The sequence below is a fragment of the Dermacentor albipictus genome, unplaced genomic scaffold (assembly GCF_038994185.2).
Source record: "Dermacentor albipictus isolate Rhodes 1998 colony unplaced genomic scaffold, USDA_Dalb.pri_finalv2 scaffold_35, whole genome shotgun sequence".
NCBI classification, from domain to species: domain Eukaryota; kingdom Metazoa; phylum Arthropoda; class Arachnida; order Ixodida; family Ixodidae; genus Dermacentor; species Dermacentor albipictus.
The window spans coordinates 315,557-342,253 of record NW_027225589.1 but is presented as its reverse complement, the minus strand read 5'-3'; the positions used below and the strand labels follow the sequence as shown (position 1 = coordinate 342,253).

At 45.7% G+C, this 26,697-nt stretch overlaps 1 protein-coding gene across 1 annotated transcript; it reads left to right on the top strand.

Moving 5' to 3' along the window:
- The first annotated feature begins 1 nt into the window (after position 1).
- Positions 2–21,429, top strand: LOC135897253 (piggyBac transposable element-derived protein 3-like). Its single transcript, XM_070529889.1, has 5 exons — positions 2–83; positions 355–494; positions 552–1,614; positions 5,531–5,632; positions 21,221–21,429. The coding sequence occupies exons 1-5, from the start codon at positions 53–55 to the stop codon at positions 21,427–21,429; spliced, it is 1,545 nt and encodes a 514-aa protein (XP_070385990.1). The 5' UTR covers positions 2–52.
- Positions 21,430–26,697: the final 5,268 nt, after the last annotated feature.

Below are 26,697 nucleotides of genomic sequence, written 5' to 3'. Positions count from 1 at the left end.
GGCGCCATCCCACGCCAAGTGAACAAAACGCTGCCGGAGAAGCGCGGGAAAAATGGATGCGACTGTCTTCTACGGAGCGAACTGTAAGTGCTTCTTGCTTTCTTTTATTTTTTACTGTTAAGAGCGTACGCTGAGGGACGCATTGACATTTATTTATTATAATAAGGTCCCAGGAATGCGATATAACCGTTGTCATTCTTATCGTCAACATATTCAGCCTTGCATGTGCTTCCGAATATTGGCGTCCTCCCCCGGGGACATGGCGCCTCAAACCCGCCTTTGCGAACACGCTCCTTTTCTCAGTGCGCGGCGTCGCTTCCTCATTGACATGAAGAAAACGTCTCATTTTTCCAGGTATTTCCAAGCATGGTTTGGAAAGAAAGAAGCTGGATGATGACACAGCTGAAAAAATATTTCGAAGAATTGAAAACGGCGATATTTCTGACGCAGATCTCTCTGATGACGAGCACAGCGAGCAAGAGACACGGCATACGGTAATGGTGCATGTTTTGTGATCTCAGGTTTAGAAATAATTTTGTGCTTCTTTTCAGACTTCTGCTACAGATAGTACTGTGCAGCGTGCAGGAGCATCGCCTGGAGCACCTTGCACGCAGGACAAGCAAGTGCCAGATGCATCATCGAAGAAGATGAATGCGTTGAATTGGGTGGCCCAAGCTTTTCAGCCTAAGAACACCGATTGCACCTACAAGCCTCAAGGTGGATCAGTACCTGAAGAGCCCATGGCATACTTCACTCGGTATTTTTCACCCACGCTTTTTAGTGATCTAGCAACATTCACTAACATGTACGTGCTCCAGACAGATGGAAATGTGCTAGGAACTTCTGCAGAAGAAATCAAAGTTTTTTGTGGAATTCTCATGCTGATGGGAATTCTAAAATTCCCGAGAATTCGCATGTATTGGCAAGCCTCGACAAGAATTCCAGCAATAGCGGAATCTATGACGGCAAAGCGATTTTTTAGAATTAGAGCCGCACTGCACATTACGGACTCAAACGCTCCTCGTGACCCAGCCAGCCAGGACAAGTTCTGGAAAGTGCGCCCTGTCATAGAAGCCATCAGGTCACGATGCTTGCAGCTGGAACCCTTGGAGCACAATAGTATAGATGAGCAAATGATTCCTTTCACAGGCCGTGTCCCTGCAAAACAGTTTGTGAAGGGAAAGCCAAATCCAGAAGGGGTGAAGGTGTTCCTCCGCTGCAGCGCCGATGGCTTAGCTCATGACCTTGAACTGTACCAGGGTAAGGGAACAGGAGTCAGTGCGCAACATGCACATCTCGGACTTGGCGGGTCAGTCGTCATGCGTCTTGTCGAGGCAATGCCTAAGGGAAAGAACCTGAAGTGCTTCATGGACAACTATTTCACCTCAGTGCCACTCATCCTGCAGCTGAAGGAAATGGGCATTCTTGCCAGCGGTACGATACGAGCCAACCGCCTGCTGAAGTGCTGCTTAAAAAGCGAGAAAGAACTGAAGAAAGAAGGTCGGGGAAGCATGGATGAGAAGGTTTCCACGAAAGGAGACATTGCTATTGTGAGATGGCAAGATAACGGAGTCGTAAACATGACATCCACACAAATTGGAATTGGTAATGTTGGTAAAGTTAAACGATGGAGCGAGGCAACAAAGCAGCATATAGAAATTGACTGCCCAGAAGTGATTTTAAAGTACAACTTGTACATGGGAGGGGTCGATAAACTCGACTTCCTAATGTCGCTGTACCCCCTTACGGCAAGAACCAGAAAGTGGCCAGTGAGGGTCATGTCTCACTTTCTGTCTTTTGCGTTGTGCAACAGCTGGATAGAATACCTGAGAGACGCAAGTGCCGAGAACCTTGCACAGAAAAGTACTTTGGCCATGATGGCCTTCCAAACAGACATTGCTAACAGCCTAATCGCATGCAGCAGAGCTCCTCCAAAAAAGCGTGGTCGGCCAAGCACTGAATACCCCGAGCCTGTTGCGAAGAAGGCAAGACCGCATTTGCTACCGACCGTAACCATCAGGTATGATGGCTACAATCACTGGCCGGAGTATGTCAGCACACCGAACTCGCAACGCTGTCGCCGTGAGGGATGCAAAGCGAAGTGCTGGATTCGCTGTCAAAAATGTCACGTGTTTTTGTGCGTGTCGGCACAGAACAATTGTTTTTACCTTTTTCACGCCAAGTAGGCTTTGCTTTAATTTACCAATCAAATCATAATCCATTATTGGCATTCTGTTCCAAATATCTTGCTAACAACACTACCGTACGTTCTGTTATTGCTGTGCTTTATTTTTTCTGTATTGAGGCGCACTGTCCCCGAACGGGGACAGCGCAATATACAATGAAAGAATAAAATTTTTGTTGTAGTTTCTTCAAGACTCGGTATTTGAAGCGTGAAGAGCACAAAATGATGCTCATATATTTTCCTTATTACAAAGATTTTATTCGCGCCTGAAGGGGATATACGTGTTATGACTGCGGTAAGCAAGGTATGTAGGAAGGTTAAAAATTTAATTATGGGGTTTTAAGGGGCAACATCACGACCCAATTATGAGGTATGGCGCATTGGGCGACTCCTAAAAGTTTGAACCACCTGGGTTGCTTAATGTGCACCTAAATATAAGTGCATGGGTGTTTTTGCGTCTCACCCCCACCGAAATGCGGCTGCCTTGGCCGGGATATTGCCCCATGACTTCGTGCTTAGCAGCTGCACACCATAGCGACTACGCAACCACGGCAGGTAGTGCAAAGGTTGTCAAGAAGGACAAGGTGTGGGGGTAATTATGTAAGTATTAACATAGCGCAACAAAAACCACAACGAGACGAGAAATGTCGACAAGGGCAAGCGCTGCTAACAACTGTTGATACGAAGCATAGACTTGTACATATATATCCTTTTGTGACGCATGCCCAAACCAAGCAAGAAAACAAGCACATAGACATCAAGAGCGTTTGGGCAAGAAGTTAAATTCCACTTCAAGTAATGAGATAGAACGCTCACTTATACGCCTATCTCAGGTTTTTTTGATGAAAAGGCCTCCAGTGCCGCTCCTGTCCAGAATGGCGGTATCAGAAAATCGAGTGTGACACCCACACTCAGTAACATGAACCACAATATGTGATCCCTTATCCTCCTTTTGCTTTATTTTTTGTGCATGTTCACTTAAACGGTCATTAACGCAACGCTCGGTTTGTCCAATGTACCGCTGCCCATAAGGGTGCAAGGCAATAGCATAAGCGACCCCTCTGAAGCACTTCACAAAGGGCACTTCATGACTAGCGCGGCAGTACCGCCTGCTCTCACAGCAAACTCGAGAGCACAAGAGGAATACCATGACGATTAGCAACCTTCTTAAGCTTGTGTGACGCCTTAGGCATGTAGGGTATAATGTCGGGTCTCACCTTCGGTCTTCGAACCTCTGCTCTTGCGTTTCCTGGGCGTAAGTTTACTTTTTTGCAGCAGAGACCCTGCTATAGCGCTGACTACCAACAAAGGGAAACCAGCTGCCAAAAGTCGTCCAACTTGGTTTGAGAAACTAGACGCCATTTGGCGGATGCACGATTTTCGCCGAGTTGTTTCCAAGCAACGACTACCTACTGCTCACTTCACCCCCTTAGAATGTATGTAATTATACGGCAGTGCTTTCTTCATAGCTTGCGGTAGATGTGCCCACCAGATGTGACCAACTTCAAAAGGCAGCTTTAAATCTAAGAACTGCAGGTCTATGGTGCCAGGAAGTTCATGTGGAAAAACGAGCCCTTGGCCTTGGTTGTTAAAAGCTTCCAAAATGAAGGCGGGGTAACATGATTTTGGCTTCTAGCGCGAAGTGAAACACGGACACAGAAAGGAGCAGACAGGACGAGCGCTAACTCTCAACTAAATTTTTATTGAAACGAAGAACATATATATAGGCGATTGCAGCAACCGTAGCATCAGAACATGACAATGTAAAAGCATCAGTTCAACATGTCAGTCAAAGAACAAAAATTATTTCAGATTAGTACACGTATTGCGAAGGTACTGGAATTCGCAATCTAACAGAGACAACGAAGCATGACTGACGCAAGTGTCTCCTAATCTTTTTATGTGGAAAGCCTCGATAATTTCCCTCGTGGTTTGGCATCTGTGTCTAGAAAGAATTTTTGTGTCTTTAAAGAAAAGTTTGTTTCACTAAAAATTTAGTTGAGAGTTAGCGCTCGTCCTGTCTGCTCCTTTCTGTGTACGTGTTTCACTTCGCGCTAGAAGCCAAAATCATGTTACCGTACCAACTCGCCCAACTGTCTATCCTTTTGCATGAAGGCGGGGGTTGTAAAGTCACCCTTATTGTTTGAAAGCCCTAAAATATCATCAACACAACTAAAATTTTGAAAACATGCACCCCCCCCCACAGAAAAAAACAATCTCTAAACACCAATCAACAAAATACACAATAATGTCCCTCAAGCGAAGAGTGACAGATGAAGCTAAACACACTTTTCGGGGTTGAGGATATTGCTGCTCGCAGAAATAATAAAAGTCACCTTAACATAAAGCTCAGGTAAAGTTAAGAAGTTCTTCACTGAGACACCGGATGAGTTCTGGAAGCAGACCACGTTATTGTAGTAAATACAGCGCCTTAAGAAAACCAGGAGCATATCCTGAGAAATAGAGTATAATAGGATTTTAGTAAAGCAATGAACGGGGCTAGTTGGTCGACGCTCATAATTATATTGCGATTAGAGTTTCACTGAAGAACATAAGGCACAAGACGTGGACGTACTAATAGGTCTTCTACGTCATCGGAAACACCATACTTAATGCCGTCATTAGACTTAACGGGTGGTGCAACCTCCGGAGAGCTTTCGACACGGAAGGATTGTCCAAATGTAGCTTCTTAAGCTTCTTCAAAATACAAAGGCTCAAACAGTGCTGCCACACCCCGCACTCGCTAATAATAGTTCTAAGAGGAATATCGGGCTTGTGCGTTTTCGCACACGCCCGATATTCATGTGGATGATCTTTCCCGCTACATGTTAAGGATCCTTTCCATCTTAAAAGTTATTCAGAGGTGAAATTCGTCAACTGTAATGATGGTATTTAGTATGGTTTAGTTGTTTACGTAGCAGATTTGTTCCACTGTATTCCTCAGGATATGCTACTGGTATCGTTAGGGAAATGTATTGACAACTACTGACATATGTGCGACATCTCCTATCTTTTGTTTATTAGTCTTTTCTGCTTGTTTATTTCGGAGCGGGGTGCCAGTTTGAATGATATTAAGGATGTGGATGCAGTTGAAGTGGTTTTAAACAATAAGGGTGACTTTATACCCCCTGCTTTCAATTTGGAAGCTTTGAACAATCATGGGTAACTGCTCGTGTTTAGGCATGAACTTCCTGACGCCACAGACCCGCAGTTCTTAGATTTAAACTTGTCTATTTAAGTGGTCACGTCTGCTGGTCACATCAACCGCGAGCCTTGAAGCATGCATCAAATGCGTGCGCCAAATGAACTCTAGTTTGTCAAACCAAGTTACACGTCTTTTTGCAGCTGGTTTCCCTCAGACGGTCGTCAATGCTATAGCAGAGTCTCTGCTGCAAAATGCAAAGCTTAAAGGAAGAAACGGCAAGAGCAGAGGTCCAACGATCGAAGGTATGACAGGAGCTTATACCCTACATGCACAAACTGGCGCACAGCCTTAAAGAGATTGGGAACGCTCGTGGTATTCGTTTTGTTTTTTCTGCGCCCAAGAAGCTTACGAAGCTGTGCGCTTGAGTTTGCTGCGAGATAATGCGGAGCTGCAGCACGAGGCATGAGAAGCCCTTTGTTAAGTGCTCCAGAGGCTTTGTATATGCGATCCCCTTGCAGCCTAGTGGGCAGCTGTACATTGGACAAACCAAGCGTTGCGTGCGCGACTGCCTAAGGGAACATGAACAAAACAATAAAGCAAGAGGAGGCTAAGGAATCCCACATGGTGCTTCGTGTTACCGCGTGTTCGTGTGACGCTCGATTTTCTGATACCATCATTCTGGACATGAGTGGCAACGCCTCTTCTAGACTAGAACTGGAGGCCTCCTTTATCAAGAAGAACAGGGATAGGTGCATACGTGCGCCTTCTTTCTCTTTACTTGATGCTGAATTTGACTTTTCGCGCAACCGCCTTTGATGTTGACATGCCTCTTTTTTTGCATAGTATGCAAAACGTGACAATGGCATATATATGTACAATTCTGTGCTACCAAGAAAGAGTTGTGAGTAGCACTTGTCTTTCTGCACCTTTCACGTCCCTGTGGTATTTATTCCACTAAATTACTAGTTCAATAACAAAAAACTATCTAGCCCAACAATCAACGCTTCTAGAGTGTAGGTAATTAAGCTAGCAGCAGCAGACCAAAGACATTCTGCAGGTGTAATACCCCGTTAACGCGCATGAGAAACTTTGGCTTAACTGCCGTTTCTCGATTTGTGTACATTTTTTGCATTTTATACCTTTTAGAACTCTAGTCGTCACTAAAATACCTTCTGTGGAGCAAGGGATATAAAAGCACATAAGAGTGACTGCGTCATGTAAAGTGCCAGTTTGTCAAGAATGCAGCACCGAATCTTCAATTCGCGACATTCGACTTCGACATTAGCGCCTCTCTCTTTTGCGTAACTCATGATGCAATACTTTGCCCTAGTCACCCATTTCTTGGTCTCCTGCAAACGTAAACAAGAGGGACCATCAGAATAATATCAATTTCAGCGGAATTTCGTGTACATGGTGATGAAAATTGCTTAGTGTAGTCAGAATGTGAAAAAGAGGAATCAATATTCTCATGCAGGCGGGAGTAAACAGCTGTCGCTAGCTCAAAAAAGTGCGTACATGCTTCAGAACAGACAAGGAAAACATGGTGTACTGTTTCAAATTCAGATAGCAATCACAACGTTCCTGCGTTGGAGTTTGTTGTGCGGATTCCATATGTTAGTATCGAATGAGTCGCTCATATTTTACCTCCATATGGTAAAAGATAAACGGGTGACGATTTTCTAGTCATGCTCTATTAAATTTGGACAACACGAACGCCGGGTCTCTGACACTTGCAGCTAATGCCCATTTTTTGTGCATCGCCTTTTTTTATAGTACGGAGTGGAAGCCGGTGTGTAGTGTATTATAGACTCCGGCCAATCGGGAACTGTCAGAGCAGGATATATTAAAACAGTTCTCGCTGAGGTTAGCAAGAGTGCTAGTTCGCTTCCTGGGGTTTATCGTCCTGTGACATATAGGTTGTGAGTGTGGCATGTGTGGCCGGAGAATTTTTCGCTCCGATCTCAGCGTCACCCATATTCTTTCTCGCTGGCCGATCTCTTGAAATTCTTTTTCCTGTTTTTTCTGAGCAAGGTAGAACGAGAGAGCCCACCAAGGTGAACCTACTTGTTTTTCATGGGATTTTCGCCCTCTTATCATCGAGTACCGTTATGCAGAGATAGCGAAACGTTCCAGTCGGAATGAAACGCTAAACACGAAAGCGATGTTAGGGCGTTCTTACTTTGAGGGATATAAAAACCGAGATGCTTCCCTGTGGAGAGAAGAGATTGAGGAGCCAGTTGGGGAAGCATGAAGATGGAACAGTACATAAAGCATCAAAACTGTATATTATCACAGAACGCACAGGTACAGGTAAATGTAATTGCAGCAAAGCACATCATACAGCAACTCTAGTATTTACATTTCTGTAAAGAAATGTTTGGCCGCCTCTCGCGTTTGAAATATTGGAGGATAACAAGCTGATGATTTACATTTACTCACTCTTTAGGCACTTTTATGCGTCATGTATTTTTTTCTTAGGTAATGGCGATAAGTGCGTGCAGGATAACTTTAAGCGGCTACTTCGCGGTAGCTCGGTCCATTCAATAAAGCTGAAACATGCAACAAAGTTAGCTCATCTTTCCAGAAAGGAAAAGACCTAGGAACTTCTCGAAGGAAACATCTGCGCACGTCTTCGGCGTTACTTCCTTTAGGAAGTGGTAACAGGAAACAGCACAGTCGTAAGGGTTCCTGGCTACGTATATATATTTGGCCCAGTCAACTGGCCGAAAAGCGCTGAGCGGAAGATGAGTGACAATGGGGCCTCTCCTGTCTGTGTTCTCAGCTGCGTCGGCCCCAATTAGTTCGATGAACGAACACATGACTGCCAACTCCCCAATTTCTAAAGGTTGTCTTCCGCGCGTCAATATGTTCCATATGATGAACAGTGTCCAGTTGGTACCGCACTTTGGGTATGTTACAAGCACGGTGTCTCCTACTCATGGTTTGTACTTCATTGCCGAACGGATAGCTTCATCGTTGAAGTACCCCAGCGTGCGTACTCCGTCTACTTCTCTGTACAGTCCTTCGTCCATAGTGGCGGTCCTTTAAATACCTGGATAAGACAATGAATATGGGCATAATCCTGGTCGAACGTAAACAGGCAGTCGCAAAGTACTATTTTAAATGAGACACGCAACTGCAAGCCCAGCTTGTATGAGACGCTTGAGCGGCTGCGTTTAGATTGTCTCCATTTAGGAAACCTTGCCGTGCGCAATGGTTCCCTCGTCGACGAAAATGCCGCCATTGAAGCTAAGTACAGTACACTCTGCCCACCAAATCAAGATGGTTTAAGTTACGCTCGGCCATTTCGCACATCGCAAATCAACAATTCGAATTTCACGTCTCAACTGAAACGCGGACAAACAACACAACTAGAAAATGTTCACAAGAGGGAATGGATTTCGGCTAGAAGCTTTGAATTTATTATAAACGTACGCTTAAAATCCAATACTTGAAAGGATCATGTGTGATTTCTTTGACTCTATTGGCATTAATTGTCTGCGTGCTGTTTAGGACGAGTATAAATGTCCATAGGTAAAACGTATAATTCTCTGCTTTCTTCACCTGCTAAAGCTGAAGAGACCTTCCGAACTTTACATTCACGAGATGGGAGGCATTGCTGCTTGGTTGCCTCGAAACGGATTGATTTGGAACCGATGCGAAACTGCTTCGCGCTGCAGTTGCCTTATTCAAGCTGGGGAGAATGAGGCTGATGAGCGTAAAAATTCGCTATGTGCTTACACTTATTAGAAAAAAAACATGTTATTTAGGATTTGTCTGATAAATTCCTGCCAGCTGAAAAGGAGAGGGTTAAATTTATTCGGCATTCCATAGCGCACTTTCTACAAGCTTTGTGGCGGATGTAAACGTGTAATGCATTTTGCTATGCCATTTCGTGCAGAAGAAGTGGCCAGAGAATTCTATTTTGTGCTAGCCTGTCTCACAAAATAGCTGCCTGTGCTTCAACTGAAGTGGACTGAAATGAACTGAAAAAGCAGCAGGGGAGATAAGTGGATTTCTCGGTGACAATATCAACTGCACTACTACATATATTAAAAAAATGAGAGCAAGGCGCATAGACGGAAGTTGAGCTTTAAAATGCGATAACTATACTTGTCAAGAGGGCAGTTTACTTGCAGGGTTGTACTAGAAATTTGCTAGCGCATAATGCAATTTTCGACGTTACTGATAATCCCCATCAGTAATTATCTCACGTTGCACATGGCAGAATCTACGGGATAATAGACCGCGCTGATTTTCTAAGGATTATTTTCTTATAATTGAAATAATTTCTGATCATTAACCGGGTCGAACAGCGTAGCCCGGTGATAACGGGTGTGCACACTCGCATACAGACACGCAGATTGAGCGCAACGCTAGATTTGTATCAAAGCTTATTTTAGTGATAGAGTACATATGCTTGGGCGAGTTGTTTGAGTCCCATAATTAGTGCCATAGAGTTCATGCAATACTGAGAAAAAAAAGAACAGTCGATGTACTCATCGGGATGGTAAGATGCTTGTCTGTCGCCTGATTTTTAATCAATTGCTTTTTGTGGATATAGAAAAGAACAGGGGGGCATCATTGCTATCATCATCATTGAGGTTTGCGTTAGAGGGGTAGCAGCATTAGCGGATGACATGAGGCTGGCCGTTTGCACCTGTGTGCTACATGTGTAAATAGTACAATGTTACCATCCCGAGAGAAGAACGTTGATCTGAGTGGCACGCGCGAGGAAGTGCTACACATATTTACATGTAGAGGTTGTACACTGTAGAGGTTGTATATAATACACCTAAAAATAACAAATCTGATGTAGTCACCTGTCGGCTATTATTTGTAACCAACTTCAGGAGGGTTTAGAACTGAAAAAGAAATCAACTTTGGCTCGCACTTATGTTGGGGTTGAACACGCTGCGATTTGATTCTGATAGAGTTCTACTTGGAAAAAAGAAATAACGCTTTTTCATGGTTCGGAATTCGGTTTGTAAAACTAAGCCAGCTTAAGAAATGGTTCGCCGCCCTCCCCTTTAGCCTACTTGGTGGTGACAGGTTGCACAGTGCTACCGACTTGTCCACGGGCGCAAGTTTTGCCAGGAGGAGGCACATATGGACTACCTGCCATATAGCAATCAGGAATTTATAAAATTACATGACTATCTTGTACCAATGTTTAAGGTTACAATTATACACCACATGCGCTCATAGTTGCAGCCATTTCATGCAGTGCCGTTGCTTTATTGTTGGGCACCGATAGCGTCACCAGGCCATCTCTATGCGCTGCCCTTTCCTGTTCATTCTTTTGTTGTCAGTCTTACATATTACGTGGAAACGGTAGAAAGGAATATGTCATAGGACGTCTAAGCGTGTACAATTAGTTATTTGTGAGAGTAAAGTTATAAGTTCCTGTCCTTATGTTTATGAGATTATTCTTCATAAATATCAAATTGTATTGTAGCGAATAACATTGCCAACGATTAAAAAGTAAAGCTTTCTGTGAGCGTACGTTTCAAAATCAAGCTACAATAATATAAGCCTAGTATGCACGGAACGTACGGAACTAGCAGCGATACATTTTGACAAGAATATGACGTAAGTTACTGTAAGGTATACACTATAACACCTGGTTTCTTAGCGTCCAAATGTGCAGAAATCTAGTATAAAAAATGACACATATATTTAGCATCCAGCTCAGTCGAGAAGTCTATAATTGAACAACAATGAACTTCATGTTTAACAGTTCAAGCTAAGAAACAAAATAAACACCATAGAAAGGAGTGCTCGTCATTTGAATTTAGTTCACGCCGTACAGCGACACGTACGAAAAGATGGCGAAGATTGCGTAAATTAAACAGCATGCCACGAAAAAATAACTAAAAACTGTCAGCAAGCATGATGCCTAACCCACTGCAATTCAAGAGGGCATTTCTGAAAGTCGGGCTCACCACGTCGTTTTGCAAGGTAACACTGGAAACCGAGCATTCGGCAGGAGGGCTCACTTCCTAGAACCACCAGGAGTATCGCGAAAATGGAATTTCCGCAAGCGAAAGTGCGTAGCCCTACTGGAAAACAGAATGTGGCATTGCAGCCACAATTATCGCCAGTTGCTCGGAACGCCGGCTGGCACGGGGTGCGCGAAAAAGCAACAGCAGCGACGTTCAGCCCAGAGCAGTGAGGAGACGCCCTGAAATTCGAATTCGTGGCCGTTTGGAGGAGGCCAGGTGCACTGAGCTTCAGAATGAAGCGTCGAGCTGGAAGAGAACGTGATCGACAACCGCACGGTCCCGTGGTATTTATTGATCACAATACCCACAGTGCCCGTAGGCATGACAGCGGGCGGCAGAAGGAAACGTAGAACCAATAAATAAAGCAGGCAAAACAAAACATGTACCCAGAACAATTTCATACTCGGGCGTACAACTAAAAACACTATCTTACTTCAGTGGGCATATAGAGTTTGAAAATGTATCGTTTGAGAGGATCGTTGACACATCGGATGCTAGCTTGTTTCATTGGCTTATGGTTCTGGGGAAAAATGACATTTTAAACGCTTCAGTTTAGGACGCCATTTCTTTAACTTTAGTTTCATGGTCCAGCCATTGAGAAACATAATCAGGCTTGGAAGAAATATTTCCCGGGATCTATACCTGTTCGAGAGTGGAATATGTTGTGACAGAGCTTCATTCTGAGATATTTCCTGCGTTGCTGTAGTGGTTCCCAACGGAGGTTTTCTTTTGCTCTTGCAACACTGATATTCCTGGTGTAATTTGAATTAAAAAAACGGCTATGCTTTGAATTTTCGCTAACCTGTTCGCATCACGTGCCGACCACGGACCGCACACAGTGCAAGCATAATTCAGAACAGATCAGACATTTGATTTGTACAATAATACCATTGTCTCCAGTGGCACCTTTTTGTATTTATGCGCAGGAAACCTAGAACGCAGCATGCTTTAATTGTGATATGATTAATGTGAAGGGTCCAAGAAAGAGCAGGTGTGATATAAACGCCGAGAGGTTCGTGCTCCTGAACCGATAATATCGTGGTTGAATTTAGAGAGTATCATAAGTCATAAGTTCTTTTCTTCGAAAAACGCATATAAATGGTTTTTTTGAAGTTAATGAGCATGTGCCACTTGCACCACTCATTTACTTTATACAGGTCGTTTTGTAACACATTGAAGTCATTTTTTGCCTTACTAATTCTTGTGATACGCGCAGCTTGCAGCTCAAAGAAAATCAAATTGCCCGTTTCCGCCATCGCTGCGATTCTCGCTGTTTGATTTATATATATATATATATATATATATATATATATATATATATATATATATATATATATATATATATTAAGCAACCAAGGCTACCTGGGAAAAATGAGCGCGGACGTTTTCCTCTGCAATGTGCTCTTTACGAGAAGACTGCGAAGGCACGCGACATGTCTACATAATTATAAAGGCAGTTTTTGCAAGACTATAATCAATATGTAGAAACGGAATATGCGCAGCCACCATGTCTCGCTGCTTTGACAGAAGCGTAGTCCATTTTGCCTTTGCTTGAGGTGTTTAATACTGCACTGGTGCAGAAACGACTGCAGCTCATCATATGTGGTGGCTAAGCAAGAGCACATCGACGTTGCAGTGCGTAAATTACAGAACCATGCTTCGAGCCAGTAGCAAGGCAGGAAGACAGCGGTGGTTACATTGACGAAGCAGCTGAGGACATTGAAGATAAGAAAGTATTTAAAGCTGAAGACATTGAAAGTACACACATTGTCCTTAAGGAATGATTTTCAGAAAGAAAAAAAAACGTTGTACTGAGCTTGAAGGGCCTAAATTAATATAACTTATGGGGTTTTACGTGCGAAAACCATGATATGCCTCTGAGGCAAGCCGTAGTTGGGGGCTCCGGAAATCTGGACAGCCTCGGGCTCTTTAACGTGTAGCTAAATCTACGTACACGGGCGTTTTCGCATTTATCTCCCATCCAAAAGGGACAGCCGTGGTGGGGATTCGGTCCCGTGACCTCGTGCTCAGCAGCCCAACAGCATAGCTATTGAGCAACCACGGCGTGTTGGAGGCCCCAAATAAGCATGGTGTGTAAGAAATGGAGATCTGGGGTCTTGTTAGACGCTGTGGTTATCGTGCACTGAGAAGTTGACGACATTCACTCCTGAACGCAGTGTTAGTTACAAGAATGCGCACTTCACCATTTGTCGCTTTTATTATTTCTGTCCTGAAGAACGCAGTTCTTTCTTCTCACCATGCTTGCGAGTGTTTGGTTATAATAAAAAACCTCTTTAATGCGTGAGTGGACGGTAATCTTGATTAATAAAGATGATCGGACCAATTCCTAATGACTTGATGTGCGATTTTACAACAACGTAGCTACTAGGAGAGCTAGTGTTGATACCACGCATATATTATGCACATATTATGTTGTTTTCATGCACGTGATGCTATAGCTTGGTTTGAGCACACCACGTGAATGAAAATAGGCTCCTCACTGCATCGACATTCATTCCAATTACCTGAGAAATTTCTCATCCCAAAGAGGACGTTCGTAATTGTGATTTGAGGTCGCATTATTACTATCCCGTGCGACTTCCCCTTATCCTTACACGCTGATTTATCAGACGTTCCTCGTGGAAACGCGTTGGTATAACACATCGGATGGATTAGCTCTGGTTATCCTTTTTAGATGATAAGGTATTTCGAATAATTGGAACCTTCACCTAAGCAGTTGTAATTATTTATACCAGTAAAATCGGTTTCGGTTTCATTCCTATACATACCTTGCACGTTGGATGCTATATAGCAAGACTGCCCCTATACATTAGAAAAAGTTGGCGTTCAGAATCACGTTCCGTACAGCTCTTAACATTTCACCATTGAGAATGATTCGAACATTTCCATCAACGACCTGTTTACGTCCGATATTTAGGCCATGCACCGAATGTCACTTTCTTCATACACACTTAACTGCTGTCGCAAGTATGGTTCTAACCTGTTCCAAGAACAAGACTTATTTAATGAAAGTGACCGCATGTGGCCCTGTGTGTCGTAAGAGAAGATAAGCACAAGTGAGTGACGAATCCAAAATAACGATCAAAATTCATTCATGAGAAGTGACCGTTCACTCGCCGCAAGGTGGAGGTCAAGGGTTTTTTGGCATCCAAATACTATAGCGCGGAGAGCACTGGAATGCCCTTTATAGAGTGTTTTGGTGAAACCAATTCTATTGACGCTTCACGACCTTGAGGTCATCTATTAAATTTTTGGGCAATTCCGTCTTTAGTGTATGGCTAAATTTTCGGAACGATAGTTTTGGGAATATGGAAATTGAGACTGATTATACAAGTATTTCCTTTTGTAAGGAATACTTTGGCATTGGCTGGCCACCTTCGTCAAAAATCTTGCGCCACTCCACTATTGCTTGTGAATTATTCTTACGAACAACTCTAACAGACGAGCATTTCTCGTGAATACTCTTCCTGAAAGAAAGAGAACAAGGCAGCAGCCGGTCCCGCAACAACAGGAATTGTGCCGGCTGCAAAAGGCTGTCACGGCTGTCATGGAGAACAAGGAGGTGAAGGCCGAAGTTGCGCTTGCCTGGGCGCAATGGAAACGCTCAGTCAGGAGGAGTGCAAACGCTAAATTGCGAGCGACGACCGTTTCAGTAAATCTGACATATCAGATTCACTCATTCCTTTTTAGAGCCGAGCTCTTAGGAGCCCGTTGGTGTAATGGGCGTTGGCGTTGTCCCTTGTAAAATAGCAAACGAACGCAGCGAAGGATAAAAGCGAACGCGCTACTCAGTGGAAGACGAAATATAACGAAAGCGATGACAGCGCGAGGAGGAATGTGGAGGAGGAGCTTATGAGGTAAGCTTAAGAAAAGCGCAGTGCCGCGCGAAAGAGACTAGGTGGCAACATTAGCCACAAGATGGCGCCAGAGTAGCGCGCTTCGTCTGTTCACCAAAGCGCTAAATGAGCGGAGATCTGTCTGCGGCGGCTGTTGTGAATTGTGCAAACGCGGGACCCATGCGCTGTCTGTATCCCAATTAGCGAGGCAGTCGTGCCACACTGCGCTATCTTTGGAACGTGGCGCACGAAACTGATTATCAGCACCACTGACTATATCGCGAAATAAAAGCGCGTATCGCGCAGGGCTCAGATTTGGCACTAAGGATTATAGTAATCATCGGTGAATTATTTTTCAATTAGGTTTCTTGTAAATAAAATCCTTCTATTATTACCACGAAGCGCCATATTACATTTCTTTTTCGATGGTTAAAGGGCGGCTTGCATCAGGTTGTGCGTGATTGCGGAATCATGAACAGAATTTGTGCGTATTGTAGTCAAAAACGTAAGGTACAATATTTCGTTGCAGTTTCTTCAGCAAAGTACTCAAACTGACTGCTGATTTTGTCTACACTGGCAACCGACCAAAAATATTGTTCATTGCTTCCTTTTCGGTCATGTGATTGTATTGTAATTGAGTAATTGAACCCACTGGTTGGGAGGGGGGTGCAGTTGAATAATTAGGACCTAGACCTGCATTTTGTGGACAATCAAATCAAAGAGGCCGTGTTTCACTGCTTCGATAAGTCATGTCAACCTAGCAATTTCTGCTTTGCAGCAGTGTGCTATCGTCGACAATCGAAATGAGGAACTGCGGAGCACGAGTGCGGGGCGTTACTGAAGGTACAGCGCGTGCCGTCAGCCAGCGACCATTGACCCCGTTCGCCCACATAAGGTTTCTACATAGTAAAAAAAAAAAAACATATGCATTGTAATACTTACGTGAATGTGCTATGCACTGCAAAGCGAAAGCATTGAACTATATCGTCCAATGCTTCTTTACTCACAGCACCCGCTACAATAGGGTGAACAGCTCTGCATTCCGTGTGAAAACTATATAACGGTGCATGCACATAATAATGATTGGCTGACGACGCGCACTGCACCTTCAGTCATGTTTCCGGCATTCACTCCGTTACAATACACGACAGTACCTTACAAGGCAATGCGAACTTTCTAAAACATATTACAACGCCACGCCGGAGGAACATAGAAGAGGAATGACAAGCGGTGCGATGGTTTTCTGTGATCGGCTGTTTCGGAACGTTCCATATCTTCTCCATTTTTTTCACTGTAAATGAATTCATTCTACATGCGCAAGAAGTGACGAAGTTGCTAGGTACAGGACGCCCTGGACACCCAGCAGGCACGTGGCCGGAATACCACCAGAGCCAACAAGCATGGCCGACGCCAAAAATTGGAGGACGCTTAAGCTTCGCCTTCAAGAGTGGGACGCGACAGCGTTCCCGTCGACCCGCCAAGGGGTATAAGACAATGCGCTACGGCACAGCAATCACTTACGATGCGCCCCGCATCGGACTTAGCGCCCACCTATCACGCGGTGAGCGTCGAGCAACGCAGCGTTTGGCGCGGCAACGAAACGTGCGCCTGAGCGAACGAAACGAACCAAAGAACTCGGTGTCTCGGAGGGGAAACGATCTACGCCAGCCAAACGTCGTGATCGGCACGGGCAGAGAGATAGATAGTAATCTAACCCGGAAGCACGGCGAAGCGTCGTCAGGGGAGAGGGAGTCCCGCGACGCGCCTGGCAGCGGTCCCAATGCGCGCGCGGCGCGCCTCCTGTCGGGGCAGCGCCGTACATTGAGAGGAGGGGGTCTTCTGTGTTTGCCGCAAGATGGCTCTGCGTGTGCGGAAAGCGCGGAAGAAATGCAGCGGAAACGCACTTCGCAACTCGTGTAATTGTGACTTCTGTACGTTACATGTTCATAATTACCGATATACACCGCAGTATAACTTTCCACGGCTCGTTTCGAAGGCAACACCGCATTCACTAGAGGCGCGTTTGCACCGCTTGGAAGCATCGAACTCGTGGCTGAGTGGTAGCGTCTCCGTCTCACACTCCGGAGACCTGGGTTCGATTCCCACCGGGCCAATCTTGGAAGTTGCTTTTTATTTATGAAGCGCCTGCCGTGATTTATCGCTCACGGTCAACGCCGCCGACGCCGACACCCGACGCCGACGACACCGGCTTTTCTGCGACACGAGCTCCTTAACGCTATCGCGTTAAAATAGGCCATCAATGAGCGCCGCCGAAATGGGCATCGATCAAGTCCACCAGACACCTAGGCAACCTAGCTACTTGACGTGGGAACCACGTATTCTGAGGCAAACCAGATGAAGACGTGGATGACAGGCTGGGGCACTACGAAAGAGTAAGCTGGCATAACGGGGGCAGTACGTCAGCGCAGCTTGTGAATATTGCATTTATTCTCACCGGTACCGTTCTATTTTGCTTTGACAGTTATGGAAGCGTGGTGGTCACTTGGAAAACTCTTGTGCAGGAATCGAAAACCTCCTTTCGCAACTAGAATTCAGAAAAGAACAAAGCGCAGCGCATGCTCTCGTGCAGAGCCCAATTCCTTGTTGAAACTTGTACGCAGTTTATTGGAGAAAAATTGAAGCTAGGCGGAATTATAAACACTAATACGACCGACGAAGATAAAGTGGAACACCTGTTAAAAGGCATCGCTGAAGAAGTCCCGGACCAGGACAAATTTTTCTTCAACTATGAAGCGTTTCTTTCGAGGAACCCGTATGGGTTTCCTTTGTATTTGTAGCAATTGCTACGTACGGGTGGATGTCTGATTTTTACCTTTATTCAAGTCTACAATACTTTAATAACGAAAGAAAGCCTGAACACTCCTTCCGAATTGGGGGGCAATTTCGCGCGTTCGAAGCTCTGGAGACTCGAAGGTCGGGCGCTTGGAACACGTAAACAAAGTTCTAAATACGGACGTCGCTGCCTGCAATGGCATCGCCTCGGTCGTGCACAGAGGGGCTCAAAATGAGCCAGCATGACTTCAGGCAATAGGCGCTGGTTATCAGTGCGCGTTTGATGAGTGCATTCCCGAACCACCATCCTGTTCGCCAGAACGTTGCATCGAGCGAGCGCCGACCGTCATCTGAAGATCAACACTTAAATAACATGAGCTTTCGGCCGCCTCCGGCGAATCTCAGTCACCACCAGTGATTATATTGATAAATCGAACCACCCGTTCAGAACCAGAGTTGAAGATAAAAAAAGCTTTCAATGTGCCTTACTAATTATCCCTAAACCTGCCTGTCGGTCCAACAAGTCTACGACCCATACAAAGTAAATAACTCGCAAGAAGTCCTTTATTTTCAAAATATCTGCGCCAATCCAACGTTGTTCCATCGACGTCAAAGAACAGTATTATAACACACTGAAGTGAGATACAGTCGGAACGGTTGAAGAATGCGTCGATTTAAGTGGATGGGCAAAATTTCAAGACGTTTGCAAATGTTTTGTGGACAATATGTTGTACACCCCGGCAACGCACCTAAACTCTTCGTTTAACGAATACGAGGGGAAATTGTCGTCCAGAAAGAAGAAATCGCTATTGGATCATGCTTATCTCATGCGTTGCCACATTTATCTATTTCGGCTAGAGACAGGCGACTGACAGAAATGATCAAGGTCACAAGTGTAATCCGGTACTTCCGATATGTACATGATTATCTTCTCTGCAATGAGTATAACAAACATAGCGCTATTACTTTCAAGAGAGTGGTAAAGATGTTCCAGGAGGCACACAGCGGGCTCTATTTCACGGACCAAATACCGAAAGATTCGAGAATACAATTCTTGCGCCTAAAAATTAGTCTAGGACATGCCCACACATATTGGTCATATAGAAGTAGAGGAGAAAAACAAATTTTACGCTACGACTTGAGCCATTCGAAGGTAAAAAAAGTGGAATAGCAAAATCGATTATAGAACAAGCAATCAAGAAGTCCTGCTTTCACGCAGTCGCAGATAGCTTGAACACACAGATTAATCGACTAAAGAAAAGTAAGTATCTTGACAACATGACAGTGAAAATCGTAGAGCCAATACTAGCGCTAATCGCAGGGCTGAAAAAGCGTGACAAAAATAATAAGGACCAACATAACGAGCTGTTATTGACTTTCACGTTCACAACCTGTCGCACCGCCTAAAGAAGGTGCCAGAAAGGCACGATGTAACAGTGCTCTTTTGAGCGCCCATCAAGCTAAGAGTGTTGTGCAAGAAAGTGAACTCAGAGAATTGAAACGCGCAGGGAACATGTAGCGTGAGACACGCGCACAAATAGCTAGCATGCCAAAATAATGTGGTTTACAAGATTCCGCTTAAATGCGGCAAAGTATGCGTGAACCAGCTGGGATGCTGTCTGTACGGCAGGCTTAGAGAAGATCGTTATGCATTCCAGCACACAACCGTATCCAGCTATATGGTCATGCATCGTATAACATGCAAATGTGCAGCTTCCTATGAAAAGGCAACATTTGTCGCTGAAGAAGTTCGAATGACAAGGGAAATCCTAGAAGCTATAGAAATAGAAGAAGAAAATGACAATTGCGCAATCACGGCTTCAGTTATGCTTACTAAGGCTCAAAACCCTCACGCGAGGAATGTATACACACAAAACGCAAAGATACAATAATAACAGCCAGATACGTGAGAACGCCATCTGGGAGGATCTCTTGTAACCATAAACGACGCTGTCGCAATGCGTCGTTGTGTGCTTTATAAAGTATGGTACTGTCGCGGTACAACGCCGACAGAATACAGAGAGATATTCTTAAAGAACAACAGGGCAACTTGTTCAAAAAACAAACGGAACAGAGGTACAATCGCTTCGTCCTCGCCCAATCTACCCACTAAACGGAGTCTGTTAATGCCCCCGTCGTCACTGTCTTCTGCATAGAATACACACGTCATTTGTCCCTCCCTAAAAGAGCATCGCCCCGATGATAAACAAGAAATGTCACTCGCTGAAGTAAGGGCAGTTATTTGCGCACATATGGCTCCATGCGCATAACGTGCACAAGTTCAGGACAGCATGTCTTGCGCCGTATACAATTGGGACTATTGGGAACGACCTCGTATGTGACACCACTGGGTCGGCGCAATACTCGATAAGGTCCGAAGTATCGCCTTAACAGTTTCACGGAGAGGTGTCGTTCCCGTATGGGTGTCCAAACCCACACTCTGTCACCGACTTCATAGCTTACTATTCTACGGTGTGATCACAGCAGACCGCGTCGTAGTCTTGCTGTTGGCAGATCCGTAAGCGTGCAAGTTGCCGAGCCTCTTCTGCGCATGCGTGAACACATCGGCGTCCGTGTCAGTGTCGTCAAAGTCGTGCGGAAGCATCGCATCCAACAACGTTCGTACAACCTGTCCGTGAACAAGGATGAACGGAGTCATGCGCGTCGTATCTTGTTTCGCCATGTTATACGCAAAGGAGATATAAGGCAGGCAGGAATAACGAGCAGATAGGGGGACCCGTACGAAGAAATGTTTCTTTCGTAAAGGACTTTGGCTCGCAAACAAAATGACAGCAGTCCTCTTGCGAAAACTCTAGGGGGTTTCACAGTTCTGCCCTCTAAGTAACTGATGAGTTCAATCAACTCTGGGTCGTCCTGTTGTTGCGCGGTTGTGGGTGTGTCCAGAACGCAAGGAAATGCGAAGTCTCCTTCTTTGGGTGGAGCAGGTGACTCTATCGGTGACCGAGACAGGCAGTCAGCATCCGTATTCCGTTCCCCCGAGTTGTATATGATACCCATGTCAAACTCTTGCAGCCTTAGGCTCCAACGCGGCAGTCGTTCAGATGGATCTTTATGGTTTGTCAACCAACAGAGTGAATGGCGGTCGCTGATAACTGTGAAGTCGTGGCCGTACAAATATGGGCGAAACTTCATAACCGCCCATACCCTGGCGAGGCATTCTTTCTCAGTTGTGGAGTAATTAACCTCTGTGCGTAAGAGTGTTCTACTTGCGTAGACAAGCACTCTTTCTGTGTCCTGCTGCCACTGCACAAGAACAGCTCCCAAGCCATCATTGCTGGCATCAGTGTGGAGCAATGTAGGAGCGCTCTCATCAACGTGAACAAGCACTGGATGGGCCTGGAGACGTTGCCGCAAGTCGTTGAATGCACCTTGCTCTTCATCGCTCCATACAAAAACAACGTCGTTTCTGTTGAGGCCAGTTAACGGCGACGCAATGCGAGCAAAGTCTGCAATAAACCGCCGTTAATAGCCACAAAGGCCGAAGAATCGCTTGACAGCCTTTTTATCGGATGGTACGGGAAACTGTGTGACGGCGGCCATTTTTTCAGGATCCGGGCAGACAGCTGCGTGGCTGATGACGGGACGAAGAAACTATAGTCCCGCAAAGCCAAAGTGGCACTTCTCCAGTTTCAGGGAAAAGCCGGCGGACCGGATGGAGAGGAAAACCACTTCAAGCCGGTTGAGGCGTTCTTCGAATGTTGCGGAGAACACGATGACGTCGTCGAGGTAAACTAAGCAGGTCTTCCACTTCACGCCTGAAAGTACAGTGCCCATGAGGCGTTGGAACGTAGCAGGGGCAGAGCACAAGCCGAAAAGCAAGACCTTAAATTCGTATAGGCCCTCTGGTGTCACAAAAGCAGTTTTTTCACGGTCTCTCGGGTCTACCTCAATTTGCCAATATCCGCTTTTTAAGTCCATTGAAGAGAAGTAACGTGCTTGTCGAAGCCTGTCGAATGAATCGTCGATACGGGGAAGCAGGAACACGTCTTTCTCGTAACTTGATTTAGTTTCTGGTAGTCCACACAGAAACACAAGTTCCCGTTTTTTTTCGTGACTAGAGCTACATGAGATGACCAGGGACTCATTGATGGTTCGATCACGTTGTCTTGAAGCATTTTTGTCACTTGTTGCATGGCTTGACGTTCTCTGGGAGCAACTCGATAAGGATTTTGGTGAATTGGCCTTGCCGTATCCTCTGCAATTATTCGGTGTTGGTTATAGGTGTCCGACCGACGCTGGCCGTCGACACAAAGCAGTCCTTGAATTTCGCCAGTAGCGTAAGAAGCCATTCTCGTTCGTGCGGCGACAAAGCAGTGCTGACGTCAAGTACAGGAGCTGGGTCTTGCGCAGGTGCTTCTTCGAGTAATGAAAAGCAGCCGCGGACATCCGCAAGACCGTCAAAATAAACCACTGTCGTGCCCTTTGGAAGGTGCAGTTGTTCCGCGAAAAAAATTGTTAGCAACAGGCTCGTACGCCTGTCGGTGACATTTACGATTGCTCGTGCGACCGACATACCATGAGTGAACAACAACGTGGTTATTTTGTCGGTAATGCCTTCGCAATCAAGCGGTTCATCACATGCTATGGAAACAAGGGTGCATGATCGAGGTAGGATGACAACGTCGTCTTCTGTTAGAGGAAAGGAGCGGTGTTGGGGCAATAAGCGATGGACTAAACCAGGACTCTTATACAATGTCAGTGTGCGATCGGGGATATTAATAAGAGCGCCATATTCTTTTAGAAAATCCATTTCAATATTCAAATCTTTACAGCACACAGGAAGAACGATGAAAGCGGCCACGAAAGAAGAATCCCCACTAATAATTCTAGAAGTACATCTTTCAGTAGACATCAGTAATTGGGCGCCTGCCATCCGTACGTAAGGTCCCGTCCATAACGTCTTTTATTTCTTCAGGCGGTGGGCAAGTACCTGACTCATTATAGAGATGTCGGCACCAGTGTTGTCTAACGCTGTCACCGGCGGCCTGTCCATGAAAACATCAATGTCGGCACTCACAATTTTGTCGGTGTTTATCGGCTTCACATTGTTCTACAGTGGGAGTGTTGGGGGCTTTTTATTGTCTTGCGGCGGGCGTGCAACCTTACCCCCGGAGGTCACCGCCTTCACTTTCCCCGGCGTGGGCTGGGCGACCTTCGTCCTCGGAGGTCAGCACAAGTACGTCCAGTAGATGAAAACATCTGATGTCGAGGGGTTGGAGAGCGCAACCGACGGCCGAAATCGGATCTATCATTGGGCACGGATTCGTCATTCGGGAGCGCTATTTGAGGTCTTCGAAAAGCTGCATCGTCGCGGCGTAGCATGGAATCGTCATTTGCACGTGGACCATAGGACCACAGACGATGAGGTCAAAATGATGTGTCGCGATGCCAGGAACTACGTGAAATGCAGCCGGCGCCTCCACAGTGAAAACAAAGTGGTCGCCTATCGACAGTGCGCCATACGTTGTTTCGTTGAAATTGCGGCTGTTTCGTAGCATCGTTTCGAGGCGTTGACCAAGGGGCGGTGAACGACGGCTGCTGGTGTAACTGCAACGGCATAACGGTGCGCGTCTCGAAGCCTCCTCTTGCGGTGGCGACCAAGGAGTCGCTATCGGAGGCTGGTTGTACGTCGGCGAGGTTGTGACGGGTGGTGGACATGGGATAGCGGCGGCGTAAGTCATGGACCCGCCGGTTTTGACCAGCCGATCTTGAAGACCGGTCGCCGCGAATGCTTGCCTGATTTTGTCATGCACCACTTCGGCTATTGATTCTACGGGTCTATCTAATGTCGCTGTCACAATCTTTTGCACTTCCTTTCTGACAAGCTCTCTGTACAATTCACGCAAGAAATTCTGATGCTCGGCAGTCTCTTTGGCGGCATTGATTGTAGTGCTGGTGGACAGTCGATCGTACTGCCTGCACCATTGATGAAGGGCCCGCTCAATAGCCATAACCTTCATGATAAAGTAAGTGACGGTGTCTGGTGGATTCCCCACAAACCCTGTGAACAACTGCTCTTTTGCACCTCGCATGAGGTAGCGCAACTTCCTATCTTCGGTCATGTTTGGGTCGTGTCTACAAAAAAGGCAGCCATGTCCTCGGCAAACACTGTGACCGACTTATTAGGTTACGGCACCCGTAGCTACATTATCTGTTGGGCGTGGTTGCGTCAGTAGGCACTTGCGAAAGTATAGCTGATCTTCTGCCGAAAGCCATTCCATGTCGTCAGGCTAATTTCACTGTTCTCGTACGGCCAATGTCCAAGTACGGCCACTGTGTTAAAGTACAGACACTATCGTCAAGGGCGAAATAGACGTGGGAGAGCTTTTGCAGCTCAGTCCGCTGGTTAATCTGTGCGACGCGTTCATATCGTCAAGCCAGTCTTCAATGTCTTCGAAGACTGCACCACGATAGCGATCCGGAACCAGCGGATGCAGAAAGTTTACCTGTTGTGGACTGGGAAACCGGCTGCTTTAGGGTACTTACGGTGGGCTGGTCTCAGCCATTGCGAGATGTGTGCAGCTCCCGGAGAGAGGTGGTTGAAGAGGGGAAAACTCCGGGCCAATGCCACGCAGTCGGCGACTAAAGCGATGAACGGGTGTCGTAACTGGTGATAATGAGTCCGGGCTAGATGAACGACTCCCAGAAGGACTCCGGAGCATCAGGCGAGCTCATTACCCAGCTCCAAAACCAGTGTCGAGGTACAACGTGAAGAAAAGACAGGGAGATGTTCTTGAATAACGGCAGGACAACCTGTAATCCTGTTGTTCAACGGAACAGACGCACGTATTCCTCGCCCTCGCCCGATTTCAGCCACCCACCCGACGGAGTTCGTTAATGCCCCCATTGTCGTTGTTTTCTAGATAGTATACACGCGTCAGTATTATGTGACAATAAATCAGTTGGTAGTTTTTGCTCCCCAGTGCCACTACATGTCTGATTCATATCTAGTGTACGTTTCGTCCCCAGTGCGTCTTACAGAACATGAATACACACCAACCTAAAAAAATTGGGGCACGCTTAAGCTTTGCCTTGAAGAGTGGAACGCGACAGCATTCAAAGATTCCTGACTACTCCTCACACTGCCCGGCAACTGCAGCGCATATAACCGTAATGTTTAGCCGGAAACGCTCGTAGTGAACGCTATGCACGAAGGCGGGCTTTCTGTTCGAAACGTGGCCTGTGGCATGTGCCGCGCTGCGGCGAAAGCGAGCGCCATTTAAAAGTGATTCAGGGAAGCGGGCTAGCCCCTCCATGGACTCTACGATATTTACGCACCGGCGTACGCAAACAGCCAATGCCGGCTCTGGTCTGTGCATTGTAGAATTGCTGGAAAGAGATTGAGTTTTCGCGTAATAAAATTGAAATTAAATTATGGGGTTTTACATGCCAAAACCGCTTTCTGATCATGAGGCACGCCGTAGTGGAGGACTCCGGAAATTTTGACCACCTGGGGTTCTATAACGTGCACCTAAATCTAAGTACACGGGAATTTTCGCATTTCGCCCCCATCGAAATGCGGCCGCCGTGGCCGGGATTCGATCCCGCGACCTTGTGCTCAGCAGCCTAACACCATAGCCACTGAGCTACACGGCGGGTTTCACGTAATAGAATAATGTTGTCTCCTGCATACAAATTGCAATCCGAGAGTCATCGTGTCTGTAGGTTGTGTGTAAGTTGTAGTTGGGGATCATTTCATGCATTTAGCTTGAGAAATTCAATTAGTTCAATGAGTTCTTTGCGTGAAGTGAGCGGCCTCGGTATGTGTGGTTCGAAAATCTCTTTAGCAAAACGCCGTCCGGCGCCGGCACCATGTTTTCGGCGACACGGGCTCGTTAATGCTATCGCGTTAATACAGTTGAATCCACGCCAAAAATGAATACACCCCAACTAGCCCATTTCATTAATATTCGAAATCCGACTGAGAAAGCGGTACCTATAATGGCTGTAACTAGCCCAGTTCATAGTTATTCGAAAACCAACGGCGATAGCGGTGCCTATAATCGCTGTAACTGTCTCATGTCTGGAAGTTTATTTGAAATGGCTGGAGAATTTCAAATAAACTTACAGTTGGCAGTCAGCGCTTGTCTGTGGTATATGTTTCCTTGTGTCCTTGTTTTATTCGTGCTGTTTAACCTCAGTTGTAAATACAAGTACAAACAGCGTTGAAAGATCGCAGCTGAAAACGTCCTCATGAAAAGTGAGATTTCAGTGCTATAAAACCTGGTGGCATTGACGATCTTTATCATCAGTATGTACGCGTGTCTGTGTGCGTGTGCGCGTGCGTGAACGTTGGGAAACATCGAGAAACTTTTTACAGACCAGCAACAAATCAAACACCAAATATTGACTAATTGGATAGTTATGGGAAATACAAAAATGCCTGACTTACTTTAAGCGACGGCAAACAGCATCACCGCAGCGCTGTCCAGCTATGTGGCAATAGCGTGATTTTAAATTTTGGCACAAGTTACGTCGAACACCCAGTTGACACCCAAGATATTTATTTTCGTACGCAACAATTTTTGCACATTGTTCTACACTTCAGACGAAGCAAAAAAAAATATGCTGCTTGGATAACCTCTTGAAGTTGCTTACATAGCAAGATGAAATAGTATACCAAGAAGACAGAAGGGAAAAAAGCCGTAGTGGCTTTACGATAGCCTTTTTCTTAATAGGTGACAGCTTGAA

Coding starts and splice junctions, on each gene's coding strand:
- LOC135897253 (XM_070529889.1), top strand. CDS start 53: ATGGATGCGACTGTCTTCTACGGAGCGAACT. Junction 84..354: donor TGTCTTCTACGGAGCGAACT/GTAAGTGCTTCT, acceptor TCATTTTTCCAG/GTATTTCCAAGCATGGTTTG. Junction 495..551: donor AGCAAGAGACACGGCATACG/GTAATGGTGCAT, acceptor GCTTCTTTTCAG/ACTTCTGCTACAGATAGTAC.